Source organism: Homalodisca vitripennis, chromosome 1, assembly GCF_021130785.1.
Source record: "Homalodisca vitripennis isolate AUS2020 chromosome 1, UT_GWSS_2.1, whole genome shotgun sequence".
Taxonomy (NCBI): Eukaryota; Metazoa; Arthropoda; class Insecta; order Hemiptera; family Cicadellidae; genus Homalodisca; species Homalodisca vitripennis.
Window position 1 is genome coordinate 158,488,491 of NC_060207.1, and position 18,715 is coordinate 158,507,205.

The 18,715-nt window shown below is 35.1% G+C and overlaps 1 protein-coding gene across 1 annotated transcript in view; it reads right to left on the minus strand.

Annotated features, from left to right (window-relative positions):
* Positions 1–4,882: 4,882 nt before the first annotated feature.
* LOC124374994 (DNA polymerase alpha subunit B-like) overlaps positions 4,883–18,715 on the minus strand; it is a 66,057-nt gene continuing 52,224 nt past the window's right edge. The window contains exons 7-10 of the mRNA XM_046833129.1: positions 17,539–17,770; positions 9,999–10,202; positions 6,207–6,380; positions 4,883–5,090 (exon numbers count right to left, since the gene is read on the minus strand). Of these exons, the coding sequence (XP_046689085.1) occupies positions 4,931–5,090; positions 6,207–6,380; positions 9,999–10,202; positions 17,539–17,770 (770 nt within the window). The 3' untranslated portion in view covers positions 4,883–4,930. The remainder of the gene's footprint in view (positions 5,091–6,206; positions 6,381–9,998; positions 10,203–17,538; positions 17,771–18,715) is intronic.

Here is an 18,715-nt window from a genome sequence, read left to right on the forward strand (position 1 = left end):
TCCAAGGTCTTTGATGCCTATTTCTTTATTTATTTCATGTTTTACGTGATCCAGCAGCGCTCATTGTCCGCAAAATACCAACATATCATCTATCCAGACAGCAATTACGATGATATTATTTTCGTGCTTTGCAGTGAATAAACATGGGTCTGATACCGTCGGTTGCAATCTACTTTTTCTTAAAATTTTGGTTAAATGGGTCGTACCACATTTTCCCTGATTGCTTTAACCCGTAGATAGCCTTCTTCAAACTGACATACTTGGTTCTTTTTCTTTCAATGCTTTCTGCATCTCCATAGCTGCTTTGTATGTCTTCGAAATCACGTCTTTCAGTTCGTCACGATGTCATTCACGGCCTCAGCTAGCCCCTCAGGCAGTTCCATGTACAGCTCTTCCTTGAGCTCACTGTTCAAATATGCCGTCTTGACATCCCAATGCTGAACTTTGGTATTCAACCCTGCTGCTAATGCCATCGCAGTTCTAATCGACTCGAATCTTGCCACCGGAGCAAATGTATCGTCGTAATCAAAATCCTGGTCGTTGAGTAAACCCTCGTGCGACGATGCGCGCCTTTCTGCGCTCGATTGTTAACCGTCTGGATTTAATTTATTCTTGAGTACAGTTCGTGTACCGATGACGTTCTTGTTTTTCCGGCCTTGGCACTACTTTCCAAGTCCCATATTCGAGATGTGACTTCACCTCGTCCATGATAGCACGCTTCCACAGCTCAGCGTCATCTCCAGTTAATGCTTTATCTGTTTGCACGTCGGCATTGAACACTAACTCCTCGAAGATGTGCCTATCTTCGTTGTTGCATTCATCAGAATCGCAGGAGTCTTTTTGCTCGCGGTGTCTCTTTCCAACTTGCACAAAGGATGATTCTAACGGCCTTTTAAAAAACACGACCTTGCTCGTCGTCAATGAATACGTCGTTGTCACCAGTATTCATATCTTTTCCGCGGCCTGATCCAGTGCTAGAGACACTTTCGGGTCTACGATACTTTCGTGGACGGCCTCGGGCTGCCGGTCCGTATCTTAGGCGGTCTGCCGACTCTTTTTTCCTTTGACGATGAAGATCTCCCCGTATTTCCTGCTCGTTGACGATTCTTTTTCTTCTTCTTCTTCGAATTCAAGTGGGTCCAATTCGACCTTCGCGTAGATTATCTCTGGCTTGTCCTGAATTTTCGATTGTTGATTCTCAAAATTTTTATTTTTTATCGACTCTTCCAGTGGATCAACGTTGGCTCTCGATGACCCCATATTCTCGTCAAAACGTACATCTCGGGTCACGACCGTTTTTCCAGTATCCAGCCGCACTCTGTACGCTTTTGATTCCAGGTCGTATCCTATGAATCTACCTGCAGCAGCTCTCCGGGTCCATTTTTCCAAGTCCGACTGTTTTATCTAACACGTACGCTCTCGAACCAAATATACGCATGTGTTTGAGGTCCGGCAACTTGCCATGCCAAATCTCGTACGGGGTTTTTTTCCACCGATACATGTACTTGGACAGCGATTCCTGATATAATTCGCCGTCGCAATGGCTTTCAGCCCCAAAATGATTCTGGCATCCCGGTCTCGATCAGCATGCATCTGGCTGTATCCAGTAGCGTTCGGTTTCTTCCTCTCCGCTACAACCGTTCTGCTCAGGTGTGTACGGCGCTGACAGTCTTCTCTGGATCCCCTCCTGCTTCAGGTACTCGTCGAAATCTCCATTTCGGTATTCCCGACCGTTGTCCGACTGTAAAAATTTAATTTTTCGGCCAGTAAATGTCTCAACAAAATTTTTATATTCTTTGAACTTACCGAGTACTTCGGATTTCTTCTTCAAGAAATACACCTCGCACCACGTACTGTAGTCATCGGCAAACGTCACCATGTACTTCGATCCGCCGTTGGAATTTGCCCTCATTGGCCCGCAAACGTCGGTATGTACAATCTCTAGTGGCACTCTACTCCTGTCAACCCTTTCTGTGAACGGGTCTGGCAGCCTGCTTACCGCGACAGCAAACGTCGCATACTGTTGCTTTGCCCTTGAACGACAAAATTTATCCCGGTTGCCAGCTTGCTCATCAAATAATTTATTGACTGCATCCATGTGTATATGCCCAAGTCTCCTGTGCCAAATTTTCGGTGAAATTTTTGCCCCTCTCCTAAAAGGTTTTTGACTTGACGTGTCCTCAGAATTTGCTTGCGCTCGCGTAACCACCTGCGCATGTTCAGTATTTTCTTCTATTACAAAGTACAGGTCTCCCACTCTATCGGCGATAATCACGGTTTTGCCATCTGTATTACGTACCTCAGCTAATTTGTCATTGAAGATTACTGTATTACCTTTGTCAGTAATCTTCGGATACCGACAATCAGATTAGTTCTTAATTCCGGTACATACAGCGTGCCATGCAAGTTCGCGGTTGAAATAACTCCACCACTTACATTTATCTTGGCTACGCCCTTTATATTTGCATTTGTCGATGCTTCTGTTGCTAAACTTGAGCACCGAATCGCACGTCACCGTATCTTCAAGAATATCCTCGTCGCCGCACATGTGAGTTGTGCATCCACTATCCAAACACCACTTGGATTGGCTATGACCTTGAACCTTGTTAACCTCTTCTCGGTTCAGTTCCGAGATGTAAAAATCCTGTGCTACCCTAGCACTTCCTTGTGTTGATCTTCCATCCTCCTTTTCGGGACAATTTTTGGCGAAATGGCTAACCTTGCCGCATTTGAAGCATTTTCCCTTGAAATTTCCTTTTTCGCCGCTGCCGCCCACGTCTACCAAAATTACGTGTTCTGGATCTGGCCATGAATGCTTTGTCTTCGGCGTCTTGTGAATCGCCTACCCTGGCCAAACATTCATTTAAAATTTTTATCTTGAGCTCTTCCGGCTTCGGGCAAATTGATCACGACTCTCGATTACGCATCTAAATTTCTCAAAACTTGGTGGCAAACCGTGCAGTATCATAGTAGTTAAACAGATCTTCATGAATCTCGATATCCATTTCCGCCAATTTGTCAACTACGTCGAAGAAGTTGTCCAGGTACTGGTGTATACTTTTCCCCCTCCTTCACCTTGTGCACGAACAGCGCGACTTCAATAACGTGGCTTTCCTTGCCGGCCCCTTTTGATGCGTAGATCGCTTCAAGTTTCAGCCACAGCTCACGAGTTGTCTTACAATTTTTAATATTTTTCAACTCTGATGGCGCCATCGCCAAAATGATGCTTGCCTGAGCTGATTGATCTCCATCTTCCCACTTGACTACAGCGCTTCCATTTTCAACACTTTCTGCCGGTTTCTGGAGACTTCCATCGGCATACGGCCATAATTTCTTCTGAATCAGCAATGCCCGAATCTGAATTTTCCATGTGTCGTAATTGTCCCTTCGACAGTGCTTGTATATTGCTACTTGTACCAGCCATCCCTTTTAGGTTATACAAACCACTTTTTACACAACGTGATACACACACTTAATTTCACTTTTACTGACTTTTATTAACTTTTAATGCCCAACGCTATCACACAAACGTTACTGGGCCCATAACCTGTTGTAAATAAATAGTCAGAGGATTAATAATCAAGTTAATGTTTATTAATTAGCAAATATACACATTAAGTACACCGACAATGTAAACACGTGGAAAGAACGTACGAAAAGAATAATAATATTTATTCTATAACAGCTGTTGTAAAAGTTGGCGTATGCGCACGTTGATTTCTTTTGCTGTCGTAGTGTGTGTCTGTGTGAACCACCAATACACGCGGGTATTGTCAATTATTTATAACAGTTTACAATAAACTAGAGAACAAAGTGATATATTACACAAATCATAAAATAAATATTTAAATTTCTTTTTATAAATAAAAATAAAAAATTCCAGTTAGACAAAATAAAAAGTGTGGTGTGTACCTAGAGAATGTAGGTTTGTAAGCACATTTAAAATTCCAAAATAGCACAATGTATTCTAGTTTTTGAAAATGCATAGTCATAAATGCTGTATTTTATAAGTGATTTAAGTGCATATACTGGTCATACTAAGAAAATACATCATAACCATGGAAACATACATTTTTTTAAATGTATACAACGGTTATATTTAGGACTACAAAGTTCCATTGTATACTAACATTTTACTAAAGACATTGTCTACAAAGAACATATATTAAAATGATGATTATCTTCCATTTATATAATGTCAGCTTAGGATTACTGTTAAGTTCAATGAAGTTCTCTGGTTGAAAGGAGTAGTGGAAAAATGATAGAAGCTGAAGTAGTTGGCTGGACAAAAAAAACTAATCTGTCTTTGTTCAGCTCATCAGACTTGGCACAATAATTGTGAGATATTGCTAAAGTTTAGTAGGCTATAAAAGTTCTAAGATATGTATTTTACTTATGTATTGCCATAAAATTTTACTATAAATATGTAAATGCCAAATAAAACTAATATTGGGCTTTGCTAGCAATAGACTAAACAAAACCTTCAAATATAAACATAATAATTTTTATAATACTTCACTAGTTATGAAAGACATTCTTCAAAATTCATGAAAACTATTTCAATGGATAATAAGCACTAATCGACACAATATTGCCTTAGAAAGTTAAAATAAATGACCCTCAATCATAATACTCGATTGAGTAAAGACGACAAAGCGCTACTAAGAAAATTATTCAACATCACTATGTTATGCCATAGTTGACATAAATAAAAAATATTGCATTACAATGTTCACCATTTCTTCCTGTTTCCAGTGGTATATATAAATCATTTCGATAATCACCCGATTATTTAGACTATAATGAGTCATGAGAGCGAGTACTGCAAATCAACGGAAGACCCTTTGATTGGCATTTAAAGGGTGAAATAAAAACCATCCAATAAGGTAACATATTTTATAATACAATACTTGGCAGATAAGGCACAATATTATATTTTGACGATCTGAACGGAGATGTGAGAGGCAGGTGTCCAGACATCGTCTGTAGGCGGTTCCACCTCCAGCCGGGCAAAAGTTCCACCTGCTGTTCCCTTGGTCAGGTGTTCAGGGTTTATAACCAGACAACCATGCAGATGCTTTATAAAATACCTAAACAGAACACAAAAAACTGGCATTATTTTAACACTGCTTTTGGGACTTAATGTGTAAACCATTCTAAATCGCCAAAACATTGTTTTATAACAATTGTAAAGGCAACAAGAAATTCAGTTATCAACAATTAAATTGAACTAATTTATATATATATATATATATATATATATATATATATATATATTATGCACACTATAAATTATACAATAATGTATATAAACACTCAACATTTGATGATTTAAAAATTTAAAACCCAACAACATTTGATCTAAGTTCAGTGACAATGCATACAAATACAGCTACTTTTTAAAATTTAAGACCTTGATAAATTCAGCCATCTGTCACACAACATTCTGCATCACTTATAATTCATTACATTGGATTTTCCAAATTAATTACAAGTAAACAGAAATGTTTACCTAATTATTCTCTTAAATATACTTCCCAGTGAAAAACAAATACTATTAACATGTTCCCTACAACTTATAAACAATTCTTGCATGTTAATTAAATAAAGGCATTAAAAAATAATAGTAAAAATAATAGTATAGTAAAATATAGTAAGTATAATAAAAATAGTAAAAATAATAGTAAACTCCTATTATAAATGTCTGTTACTAACAACAAATGTTGTTCATTACTACTATATAATGTGTTGGAATCTGACCTGCACAACTTATTCAGCAAAGTAATACTTGAAAATAATATTTTTCATAAGGATATTTTTGTATTTATATTATACTTCTTATATAGAAAACACTCTTTGCAATGTTAGAATTGTTACTAACTTAAATGGCTCCAGCAGGATGAACTTGTCCGGTTAATACAATATCACATATGAGGTGGTAAATAGGTTAATGCCAGTAACAGTTAACCTATGCTCTTCTCTATATACAAAGTTTCTGAAGTAATCTCTGACTAAATGTATATTTTTGACAATCTCAAACGTTTTTGAAGTCCTTTGTTTAAAGTTTGTTATTGGCAATGGATAATTTGAAAGGATAACAGGATTTCGCCCATTTAAAATTGTTATATATCCAAAATTCTGTTAATTTTCAATTGTTTGGAAATATAAATCGCTTTACTCGGTCTATCTGTTTTAATCATGAGTACCTGAAATGTGAGGGGGTTACAAGAACATGAGGGGTGAGGGGTAGACTAGCATGGGCATCCCACAGCTCAGAGTCTACAGTCAGTCCCTCACTGGGAGGCCACAGGGGGTACAGGTGCTGCTGCTGAATTAGATGTGATGCCAACCGACCCAGTCTGTCACTGCCTCCAGGAGGACTGAAACATGCACATAGATATGTGACAAAAGGATATTTTTTTTTATTTTGACCGAGTAAATACCATATACTTTATATCTAATACAAAATTAAAGTATTATTTGGAATTGCAACTGAAAAGTACTTGACAAGTAAGTTAGAGATTCCATCCCGAGCCAACCACTGTTAATTTGAGGTTGCCCCCCCCCCATGGCTTTACCACATAACTTGATTTTTAACAAGTAAACTGGTTTAAAAAGTGTAAGGAGCAGTAATTGAAAATGCCAGGTCACTAGTGATCTGCATTGTCCAGAGATAGCTCCTTAGACACATCAGTAATACTGATGATGGCTTTGTTGCGTACATATTTCAATTGAGCAATCATTGGCATTGAAGGTTAAAATTCCCTGGTGCATTTATAAAGAAAATTTGTGTTTTAATGAACATTAAAATCTTGTAACATATGTAGTTTTTCGGAATAATTTAATTCAGATATGCACATATAATTGAGCATAAAATGCCTGTCCAATACAGTGCTTTTAATATTGAATGCCCATTCAACTTATTCCCATCTTACTAACATAACTATATATTCGTCAATTTATTTTACTTTCCTACTTTGTAAATATTAATTTAAAAGGTATCAAATTCAAATGTATAATAATGTAAATCCAAAGAATGATTAATTTAGATACTTATAAGTATTAAAATTTCACAAGTCAAGCCTGTTACTACTTGTTAAGCTGAAACATATTTGAAAATAAAGTAAATTTCAGTTATCACTAGATTATACCACAAAGTCAGGCAGGCACAGCATACACAGATTATGCAGTACAATGTAACGAGAACAGAGGATGCAACCCGACTCACATAAAACAAATGGCACAAGCACCATGAGAAAACCAGCAAAACTTTATTGGCCCCCGAAATCTGGCAAAGAAATCAGAAATAGATTTTGTTCATAGGTTCAAATATTCATAGGTTTATAAAAAGGATTATTAATTCATTCAATAAATCTTAGTTTTTAATTTGTTTTTAACTTATAGAATGCAAATTATTCATTGAATTGATGATGTAACCATTATTGATCATGGTTAAATTTTATGTATCCATTTTGACAATTCAGCTAAAATTTGTATATTTATTACTATTTAAATCCTTTAAACACCATAAGTGAATTAGTTTACAAACTACGATTTAAAATATTATAAGTCATACAAGTTGTTGAATTTGCCAGCAGATGGCAGGGCAAGTCAATTTTGTTGCCTACTGCTTTCTGCTAACGTGTATACCGAACATCATAGGACAACAGTCAGCTGTGCTTTTTGTAGTTTTATCAGTTTATATTATATTGAGTGTTTTTAAACTTCGTAAATATTGACATATTTTGTGTATATTGTACTATTATCCCATAATGTGAACAAACTTTTACGACTGTAGTTTCAAGTGTAGTTGATGATAATAGGCAACAGAACATTATTTTGCACAATTTGAGTGAGAGTGAATCCAACTCAGAAGATGATAGTCAAGCAACCTTTAAAGAGGCTTACAAGAAATCTTCTCTCGACTGAGCTAACTAATAATGATCCAGATGCTAGCCATACACTAACCATTTACAATGTAAACCAAGAACCTAACTTACCTACTTTTTCTAATTCTGATACAAAACCAATTTAATATTTTAACATTTTTTCAATGATGAAATACTTTATATTGTATATGAAACCAATTTGAATGCAAGCAAAACAAGAAAATCAGCATTAATATTTCACCCAACTCAAGACAATCTATTTTCCAAAAGCGAATTTCTAAATATTTTTTGGAAAATGCTCTTCAACAACGATCAGAGTGGTATCAAACAAAAAGGGTTTCTCATGCAGCCTCTGAATTACCATATGAGCAATATATGTATATTATTTTACAAACCCAGCAGTTCTGTGGGTGAGGATGAGAGCATTATCTTGTTCATTGTACAGTTAGTTTTAGAATTCACAATCCACAAAATCCAACAGGATTTGGAATGAAAGTACTTTGTGTTATTTAATTGTACGGCTACATATAGGATTTCATTCCTTATTTTGGAAAGCAAGAAATAATACCAAACTCAGCTTCTAAAAACTATATAGATAATCAAAACTCTGTGCAATTCTATAGTTTGAAAAATCCAACCCATCCTGCAACTGGCTTACATATTTACACCAACAGGTATTATACTAGCCCATACTAGCCAGAGAGCTACTGAAATCGAATTGTTTTCTCACTATTATGAATTGTTTCAGATACTATTATGCCAACTATGGTAGGCATACCACCTAATCTGAAAACTAAATCTAAAAAGATGGAAAAGGTTGATGTTATTTCACATAAAGATAATAATATATTGGTTGTATCTTGGCGAGACAAAAGAGTTAGTTGTTCATTTGTTCAGTTCAAATAATAAAGGCAGTAACTGAAATGACTGATGTAATTAGTAAGTAGCCAAACAAATGCCCAACAACCTATACCAAATGTCATGTCAAACACATGGCAGCAGTGGACAGAATTGACCACTTTATATAATCCTATAACTTTTTGTGATGAGCACAAAGTGGTACCGCAATAGCTTTTTTTTTAGCTATTGGAGGTAGAAATTGTAATTCCTATCTATCTATTGTATAGACACAAACACAAAACTTGAAAAAGCTGATGACACATGCACAGTTTAGAAAACAATCAGTGAAGCACCTCATTGTAAGCAAGCTGGTACAGCAAATGCGTAGACAAGGCTGCCGCATTCGACTCATTAATAGAGAAGGAGTAGCTACCGAGGAATGCCTCAACAAAAAATCGCACTTCATCCAGAAAAGACCAAAGTGGAATGGGAGTTGTTTGGTTTGTCTAAAGAAAATTGAGGAAAGAAACATACTCATGCAAGATATGTTTCGATCATTCAACATTACACCTAAGTTAGTTTTGAGATTTACAATAATGTAGAGAACTACTAACAAAATAAAAAAATTAGTAAAAACTGTGTCTTTTTAGTGATTTAACACTCTTTTTTTCTCTACATTTCACATCATTTTTTCATAAAATGTTGTAAAAAATATAGTTTTATCAAAATAATGTTGTTTATTAGCTTTATATACAATGATACTTAAAATGTAAAAAAGTGACATATCATTAAAAATATCCGCCAACAAAAGCAATACTCATAAACAAACCCCCCCCCCCCAAAGTTTTTTTACTCATTAAATCAAACACTAAAACAAAACAAAATGGCTTTGAATTTAGTTTAAATTAAAATATTCTGCAATTTGGCACTAGGACAATAAAATAATTTAGCATTCAAAGGGTTAACTATCTATTATTATTTACTTTTGTTCTTTATAACTTTCTTTATTTTTGTATCTTTTGAATGTTATATAAACTGATAAAAAGTCATTGCAGAACTAAATTCATCTTTATTTTGAAAATGATCGTAATTAAGTAGAGACATTGGTTGAAGATAAGTTATGTTGACAGTCATATAGTTTTTTACTGTGGCATGAAAAAATAACAGGGAGATTTAAATTTAAAGGAGTCCAAATGTAATATTACCTAACCTAAATAATACTAAAACTTAATTAGGTGGATTTGTGTCCAATTTAATGAAAATACTTACAAGGATATTTCTTCCTTGCCGAGGTGCATCAGAGAGTCGGTGGCTGTAAGAGCGATGACAAGGCCATTGATACTGAGCAGGGCAGGGTCAGACACAAGGTGGAGAGGAGGGGAAGGGTTTTGTGATAGGGGGGGAGGAGTGGGAAACACTGGTAGACATGCTGCATCATCAGCACTGCTTACCACCACCACCTGCGTCCAGCTCCTACAACCAAGATACCTGTCTGTCAGGTCTGTAATACAGGCTGTGAAGATTAACTATTCATGAGTTAACACTGTAGATGTCATTTAACTCTCATCTATTTTAATATCTTAGACAATTGTAATCATAGAAACATTTGAACTGAATCTCAGAACTAAACATTTGAACTGAGTCGGGTTCCCCGGTGAATGTTTGTTTTCCGGAATGGAGTTCTCCTATATAAATAAATATATTATATCTCCAGCTTACTTATTGTTTTATGTTTATGTATGTTATCGTTGTTTCTTGTCATTGTTATGTTAGCTATTGCTATTATTGTTAAACTGTTATTGTTATTATTTATACTGCTTTCCTCGTATTACCTCTATTTATTGAATTGTTGATTTAGTTTATTAGTTTGCCTATTGAATTAGCTTATTGTTGGTTGACCAAAAAAAAAAAAAGTGATTGCTTGGTTATTGAATTGTTTTAGTTTATTAAGTTGTTTATTGATTTAGCTTGTTGTTGGTTGACGTGCTTGCAATATTTTATTGTCTTGTTCTTTGTTGATACCTTTGTATTGTTTTTCTATAATTTGTATTGTCATCTTGATATCCTTATCTGTAAAATGGTGTATTACCGTTGATAAATAAATAAATAAATAAAGCAACACCAGTAATATAATGTACACATTTCTGACATAATATTCAGAAGGAAATTATTTGTAAAAAAATATTTACCTTTTTATATTATTGCTAACCCTACTCAGACCAAAAATATTCAAATTCAGCATTAAAATACCATTAAGGAGAGGATATTCAAGAAAAAAATTAATGTTGTTGATTTTTATACCAACAGATGTCATATAACATTTTAAAGCTGTTGTTTCATTACTGCTTCACAATGTATCCTGCCATTTTAAGGCACTTTGGCACACTCAACATAATATGGTGTAGTAGTAGGGATAGAATTGCAGCTCACACACATTCAGGTAAGGGCAACATGCATTGAGTGTAAATACTCAAGATGCACTTTGGCACACTCAACATAATATGGTGTAGTAGTAGGGATAGAATTGCAGCTCACACACATTCAGGTAAGGGCAACATGCATTGAGTGTAAATACTCAAGATGCACTTTGGCACACTCAACATAAGATGGTGTAGTAGTAGGGATAGAATTGCAGCTCACACACATTCAGGTAAGGGCAACATGCATTGAGTGTAAATACTCAAGATGCACTTTGGCACACTCAACATAAGATGGTGTAGTAGTAGGGACAGAATTGCAGCTCACACACATATTCAGGTAAGGGCAACATGCATTGAGTGTAAATACTCAAGATGCACTTTGGCACACTCAACATAATATGGTGTAGTAGTAGGAGTAGGGACAGAATTGCAGCTCACACACATATTCAGGTAAGGGCAACATGCATTGAGTGTAAATACTCAAGATGCACTTTCCGTCCTCTTTAATAGAACATGTATTTAGCATCAATGGGTGCTTGTGAAGAATACTAGCAACATATGACCATCGCGCCGGCATATGCTAGTTTCTTCGCATACAAAGCTGTGCGGTGAAATGGAAGGTTACTGCTGTTTGCAAATCTGATATTGTGTTCATGAACAGCAGCAAGTCTTTGAAGTCCATTTGTACAAGCAGACAAAATCACTGCCAGGAGATAGAGAGAAACAACTGTCAAAATTTCCATATCTTAGAAAATTTTTTCCTACAGCTAATACATATTCCCAATCCAGCCAATGTTCTTATTGCCCTCTTTTTGAGAAACAACTTTCTAGGTTGGCACAAAATGAACCCCCCATAAGGTGATTCCATATGTCATATGGTTCTCAATAAGGCCGTTGTAAGCAACTCTTGCAGTCTCTGCTCTACCAGTAGCAACAGTTCTCCTCATGGCATATAATGAACTGCTGGGTTTTTACAGAGGATGTTAATGTGGTTCTTTCAAACATCTACAATAACTCCCACATGTTTGGTGTGGTCAGGGGTTTCAAGATTAAGTATACCAGCTACTTCATTTTTCTTTGTTCCAAATATCAACTGCTTCGGCTTTTCATCATTGAGGACCAAGTCATTGTTGTTGCAGTAGTCAAGATCCATAATCACTGCTATGAAAGAGTTGATCTCAAGATTCTTCACAGATTTGTGTGAAGATAAGATGACAGTATTGTCAGCTTACATGAAGCATTTGCCATAAAGGTTAATATAGGAACAATATACATAAAACTGACCCCTAAGAGACACATCTTGAGACAGATAATGGAGATCTTGTCTTGCATGTTTCACCTTTGATTGAGTAGGTTAGTTCCACGATCCGAGATCTGCCTTCCAGATAATTGGCAAGATCTGCCTTCTATATGGCCATAGACTGTCCTTAGATGCATTAAGTGTAAATATACAAAATAATTTTGAGTAGGAAAACTTGAGAAAATATCTGTATTAACCCTTTAACCGCCGTGAGGTTAGGTGTGCAGCACCATCGAAGCGCTGTGTATAGTTGTATAGTGGTTCAACCCAGCATCGAGTATTTTTCCTGTTTTTAACAAATCTTAAATATTTCACTTTAGTATATTGTTTAAAGCAAACCATTATCAATTATTCGAATAAACACCTTAGATATTAATTAAATGTTGTTAATATACATTTTAATTTATTAAACCTTGGTGAGGTGGGGAGACACATAATCAAAAATAAATTAAACATAAATCAAATATTAAAAAATGTACGTTTTATTTAAAGTTAAAATGACAATTTGTATGGATTAAAAAGTGAAAAATAGTGCCAAACTTTATTTGGTGTATACTCTGTAAAACTCAAAAGTACTTCCTTAGAGAATAAAATTCCCTGAAGCATGGTACCTCACGCAAGGCAACGACACAGTCCTTGTACATATATCACGATTCTCACCTGTCTCTTTCCTGTCTCATTGTATGTTTGCATACATGAGACTATCGTGTTGGATTCTCCTTTTTATTTATTGAGGGAGCACATGTAGGGGAATGACACTGAGTCAGCCTCAATGGAGGTTCAGTATGAGATGGGTGGCTCTCTTTTTTCTGCTGAATCTGCATCCCCATGTTTTTTTGTAGGATTTGACATATAACCTCAAGGTGGAATTCCATCAGTGATGGTTTTTGCCAGTTTTACAAATAATTAATGGGTGAGCATTGAGCACTACCAGACCGTATATATAATAGAAACCGTTTTTTGTAACACTTTTGTGTACGCCTTATGTTGGCTACATAGGTGAGCATCATGTTCGTTTTGTCAACAGTGTCTATTTTTTTATTGTACTCATGGATACACTTGGGGTTTTTCGCCTTTTCTTTGGTTAGGTCATTTACTTTCCCTATCTCAACAATAGAATAATCATGTGCAGTTGTAATCATAAGTACTTGTTGTGTGTCAATCTACCTTACAACCATGCTTGTCCATCATTGTAAACCTCTCTTTCTCCAACTTGTAACTCTTTTTGGAACTCAGGCAGAGCTAGTCTATTACTTCTAACAGTACCACAAGCATTGATCTTATGCAAATGTAAAAACGAACAAGTCTGGACTACTATACCAACTGTCTGCGAACAATCAAATGCCCTTGTTGCCCTTGTAATGTCAAAGTAATTTTACAAAAACCCACAGGATAGCAGCACTAACTAGACAGCGATATCCTACATATTTTAAATAAAACATAACACAGTATAACAGCTGTTACCGTGTACACAGCTGATAACTTAAAAATTAGTAAACTCAGCATAACTAGTCCTGCACAATATATATCGTGTGTGGCGGTTGAAGGTTACACAGTCTTTGGATCCAAAATTACAGCAATTTAGTGTTACACAAAACCATGTGATAAATATCCATTGGCTTGCTAGTGAGTTAACATGTTCAATCATAGTAGAATCCAACATATTCAGAGGTACTAATATGGGACTGAGGCAACGTAGATGTGGAATGCTGACACCTTGTAGTGAGTGTACCTGGAAGGATTTCCCACCATTGTGAATGCCATCCACATATAACCAAACCATTAAATTTAATTTAAATGTCCCACGATACCATCACCATTAAAGAAGAAATATTTAGGCTAATGATAGTTTATGTCCTTTCTAGTGTTTCCAATAGTATTAAAAATATGATTATAAGTGAGCTTATATTTCACACTATAGTAAATACAAGAGTGAATGCAGTTCACTAAGCACGCAACTCTTGATTACCAAAGTAAGGTGGTCTTTACTAGGCAGATAACCAACAATTACCACAACGAGGGGAAAACCTCTAATCGCAAGCAATGATATCGCAGTACTACTCTGCACAGTTTTTGCTTACGTAATAATCTATGGAAGGTGTTTCATCCCATGATAAAATCTGTTGCCAATTTAATCGTTGTGGTTTAGCATTATATAGCTACAAACAGTACATTACAGAAAATGATTGAACAGGTTATTTTAGGTAAACTTTGACAATAACAAAAATAATCATCAAAATGAGGTTCTTACTAAAATGCTGAAATGTATTACACCTCTAAGCATAAAATTTAGAACAGTAGAGCTAACTAAAAATCACCACACAAAAATAATGTTACCACACCAAATTTCTGGCACACAAGCCTCATGCGGATGCAAGGTCACCGTCTTTTAATTTTACTTTTAATTCAGACGTACCCGCCAGTAAGATCAGGGTTAAAACTGTCACAGGTTTAAATTACGGTATAGAGTGAGCTTTTTAACCATGTTTCCATAATGCTAACAAAGCAAACTTTAGTCAAAATTCAAAGTTTTAACGCCTAACAAAATTACTAAAATCTTACTATACAAATAGAACAATGCAACAAACCCACATTACTAAGAGGAATAGAATTTGTCAACAAAAAATAAATGAAAAGATCAATGCTATTAAAAAACTTTGAATTCCTAAACGATGCACCATCTTAAAAATTAGCAAAATAATCTCAAAATAGAGTATAAAACTATAGTCCTAAATATATTCATAAAGTCCAAATGCATAAGTTTTATCAAGTTTATTTAAATACCTTGTTTTTAAAAAAAAACCAGTTCAAGAAAAAATAGACATCCGCAAAACTTTCAAATCCAACACGAACTGAGAGTTACAGAACTATATGAAATAATAGTTTGTTGGTACCTCTATAATCTGTACAAAAATATGATCAATTAAATTAAAACATCAATTTTTATTTTTCTTAACAGCTGATCAGTGATTGTGGTAGTAATAAATATAATTAATTATTTTATTATCAGATTAAATACTCATTTCATTCTAAGTCATAGTTTGGATCAGGGATCGGTAAGAAGAGTAAGTAAGTATTTACAACATTGTGTGAATATATGACCAACAATACCTCGATTTCTGTTAAAGAACTCAGTTTTTTCTTATGATACGATTTGTACCTTTGTATAACTCTGTGGTGAGAAGTAAATAAACAGAAGGATGGTGTCTTGAGATTTATTGTAACTCTATTTCAAATCATCTTGATTTTCTTTAACATACACTATATTAGAATAAATATGCAGCGGTGATAATGTTAGAATGCTGTCTTCAAAGCTTCCTATACGGTACATAAACCTTTACTTTGAAGACTACACATTAATCTTAAAGCCTGTTTCAGACAATTGAATCTTTCTCCACCTCTCAGTTTAATACCATGTGTTAATAAGGAATGGAAGAATACACGATAAGAATTCTACTGATTTTGTATAATAAAAGAAACAACAGTCTAATAATGAATAGTTCATCCTGTAGATATATTTTATACCCAATTCAAAAATTAAAACCACTCAACATTTTTTAAATTTTGGGTATATTTTCTATTTTTTAGTTTAAAAATCAAAACTAAAAATTTTTGTTCAGATGAGAAAGAAAAGGCCTTTAGTCCAATCTCTCATTTTTGTATGTTTAGTAAAAATATCCACCGTATAAAATTGGAACATTCTTTTGCATTAACCCATTGGGGAACTTGCCCGAGCGTCACTTGTAGCCGAGCGAGACTGAAAATCTTGCCCGAGCGACAATTGTGCTCTTTCTAAACGCTAATGATCACGTATTTGTTTGTTTTTCCGCTAGATCGTAATTTTGTGCCCTCGTGCATCCTTATAAGCAAATTAATCTGTTTCGATTCATTATGTTTGCACACTGGAACCACAACTAATAGCTTGTTATTGTTTACATTTTGCCATATGGTAAATTTTCGACACTTCAATGTTCTACTTACATTCTATGTATTGTGTTCTCAATATTTAGTATGTAACTGTTTATAGTTAAACTGAATGAGGTTTTAGTTCTTCCGCTACCTCATGAAACAAGACAATTTGCGTACTTCAGAAGTAGACAGATACTTGGACAGTGATATTGAGATATCAAAGGTACTCAAAGACTGACACAAAAGTGAATTTTAAAAAGTAAATGAATGGTCATTCTATGTAATGTAAATAGTTTATTTTAATTATCATTTTAATAGTAACAATTGAATGTAACAAACAATTTCATCTTATCTCCCAGACAACTAATTCAGAAGCTTGTCATAAAATCATAAAAAAGCGAAAAAATGTAAGTGAATTTGATTGTTTTGTTACTATGCTTTATAATTATTAAGTAATCCAATAAAAACTGGGTTTCCATGTAAAAAACATTGTATTGTTTTGAATAAAGAAATATTGAAACAGATAAACAAAAAAGTAATAAAATATTGACAGTGTTGCTTTTTATATTTTTTTCTTACTAAAAAATGTGTAAATACATACTAAAAGAATTAAATAAAAAATTATTTGGAGAAAACAACAAACACTATTGTAGAGCAACCAAATAGGCTAAAATGTCCTGAAACATGACATTATCTGTACCCAAACTCATTCTTTTAGTATTTTAGTACACACATTTTGGCCAAAATCAATTCAAACATTCTCGTAGACAGGCTAGGTTAATTGCTTCCTCAATGGGTTAATGAATTCTAGTAACTACAAACTTTGACTTTATCAACGATTAATTGTATATCCAAATACATGAAAAAGATACCTTTAATATAGGGACCTCAGCCAAATACAATTTATTAGGAAATACTTTAAATTTTTAATATTTTGATACACCAAATTTCTTAGTTAGAAATCTGAAAGTAGAGTATAAAACTATAGTCATTCATAAAGTTCAAACACTTGTTTTATCAAACTTATTTTAATACCTTGTTTAAAAAAATACCTTATTCATTGTTTTAGTTCAATTATTGAGCTTTTTAGAAGTGTATAATTTGTAAACAAATTGAAGGCAATATGCTCATAGAAAAAACATAGCTCAATATATTATGAATTCAGAAACTTAAAACTTACCCTTTCAGTTGGTTAACAATGCCTTTAACTATTTTGTCAAAGAAGTCGTCATAAGTCTCTGCGATGGAGCCAGCAGTGAGCTGTGGCTGTCGGAGATCTACCAAAGGCCCAATGAGAATGAGGACGTGAGGCCGGTGACTGGTGACATACCGCATCAGATCTTCAAGAGGCTCATAAGTCAGGCTGTCTGTCTGAGTGAATGGTCCTGCTGCTATCACGATCTCAATTGGAGCTGGACAAAAATTCATTAATTATTTTTTTATATACAGAGAATTTTATATCGAGCACCTCTGAGATAACTTTTGTAATTTCTCATTGATTTCACATATTTATCTGTAATTTATTACTAGAAATAACTATTGATCATAGATTTATTTTAGTTTATTTAGTTCTTGTCCTCACTTTATAAAGTAATTATCTCCTCCTTATTAACAGGAAAAGATCCAAAGTAGTCTGGTGGAACTCTTAAACTGTCCTCTTTGAGGAAAAGAGTCAGCTAGGCTTTATTCAGGAAAGCAAAAACTTGAGGTACTTGGGAGACCTACTATGAGGCTCATGCACTGTACGCCTAAGAGATAAGCCTGGAAGAAACTCTGCACTGACATTGACAGTGTGCAGGTTTGTGTAAGGCTTCAGAAGCAAAAAATCCCATCTCTCCACTTAGTGGTCTCAGGGACGATCAAGGTATATATTTAACTAAACCGGAGGGAGTTCTAAAACATATGAAGGGAGCACACTTTCAGACTGTATCATTTATGGCAAAGATCAACCACTCATCTGTGGAGGGAGATCTGCAGGGCACGACACTCACTCACCAAGGAATTTGGCGTGTTGTGTAGTAACCTTCAGAAGGATTGAGTGTGCGATTAACTTGTTATATATAGCTCCAGGGGGAGACAAGGTGACACCGGTTTGCGCTTGCAGTGGGGGTGTATATTCTTCTTCCCCTGCTGTGCAGGCTGTTCAGGGCCTCTGTGGTCTTCAGGCACATTCCTCTGTCCTGGAGAGTATCCAGGGTAGTGTTTATACCGAAGCAGGGGAGGTGTAGCATGGATCGTCCTAAGTCCTTTAGGCCGATATGTCTGTCCTCCTTTCTTATGAGAACCATGGAGAAGATGGCTGCTAGATTTGTTTGGGAGGAATCTCTCTTGGAGTGCCCTCTACATCCAAACCAGCA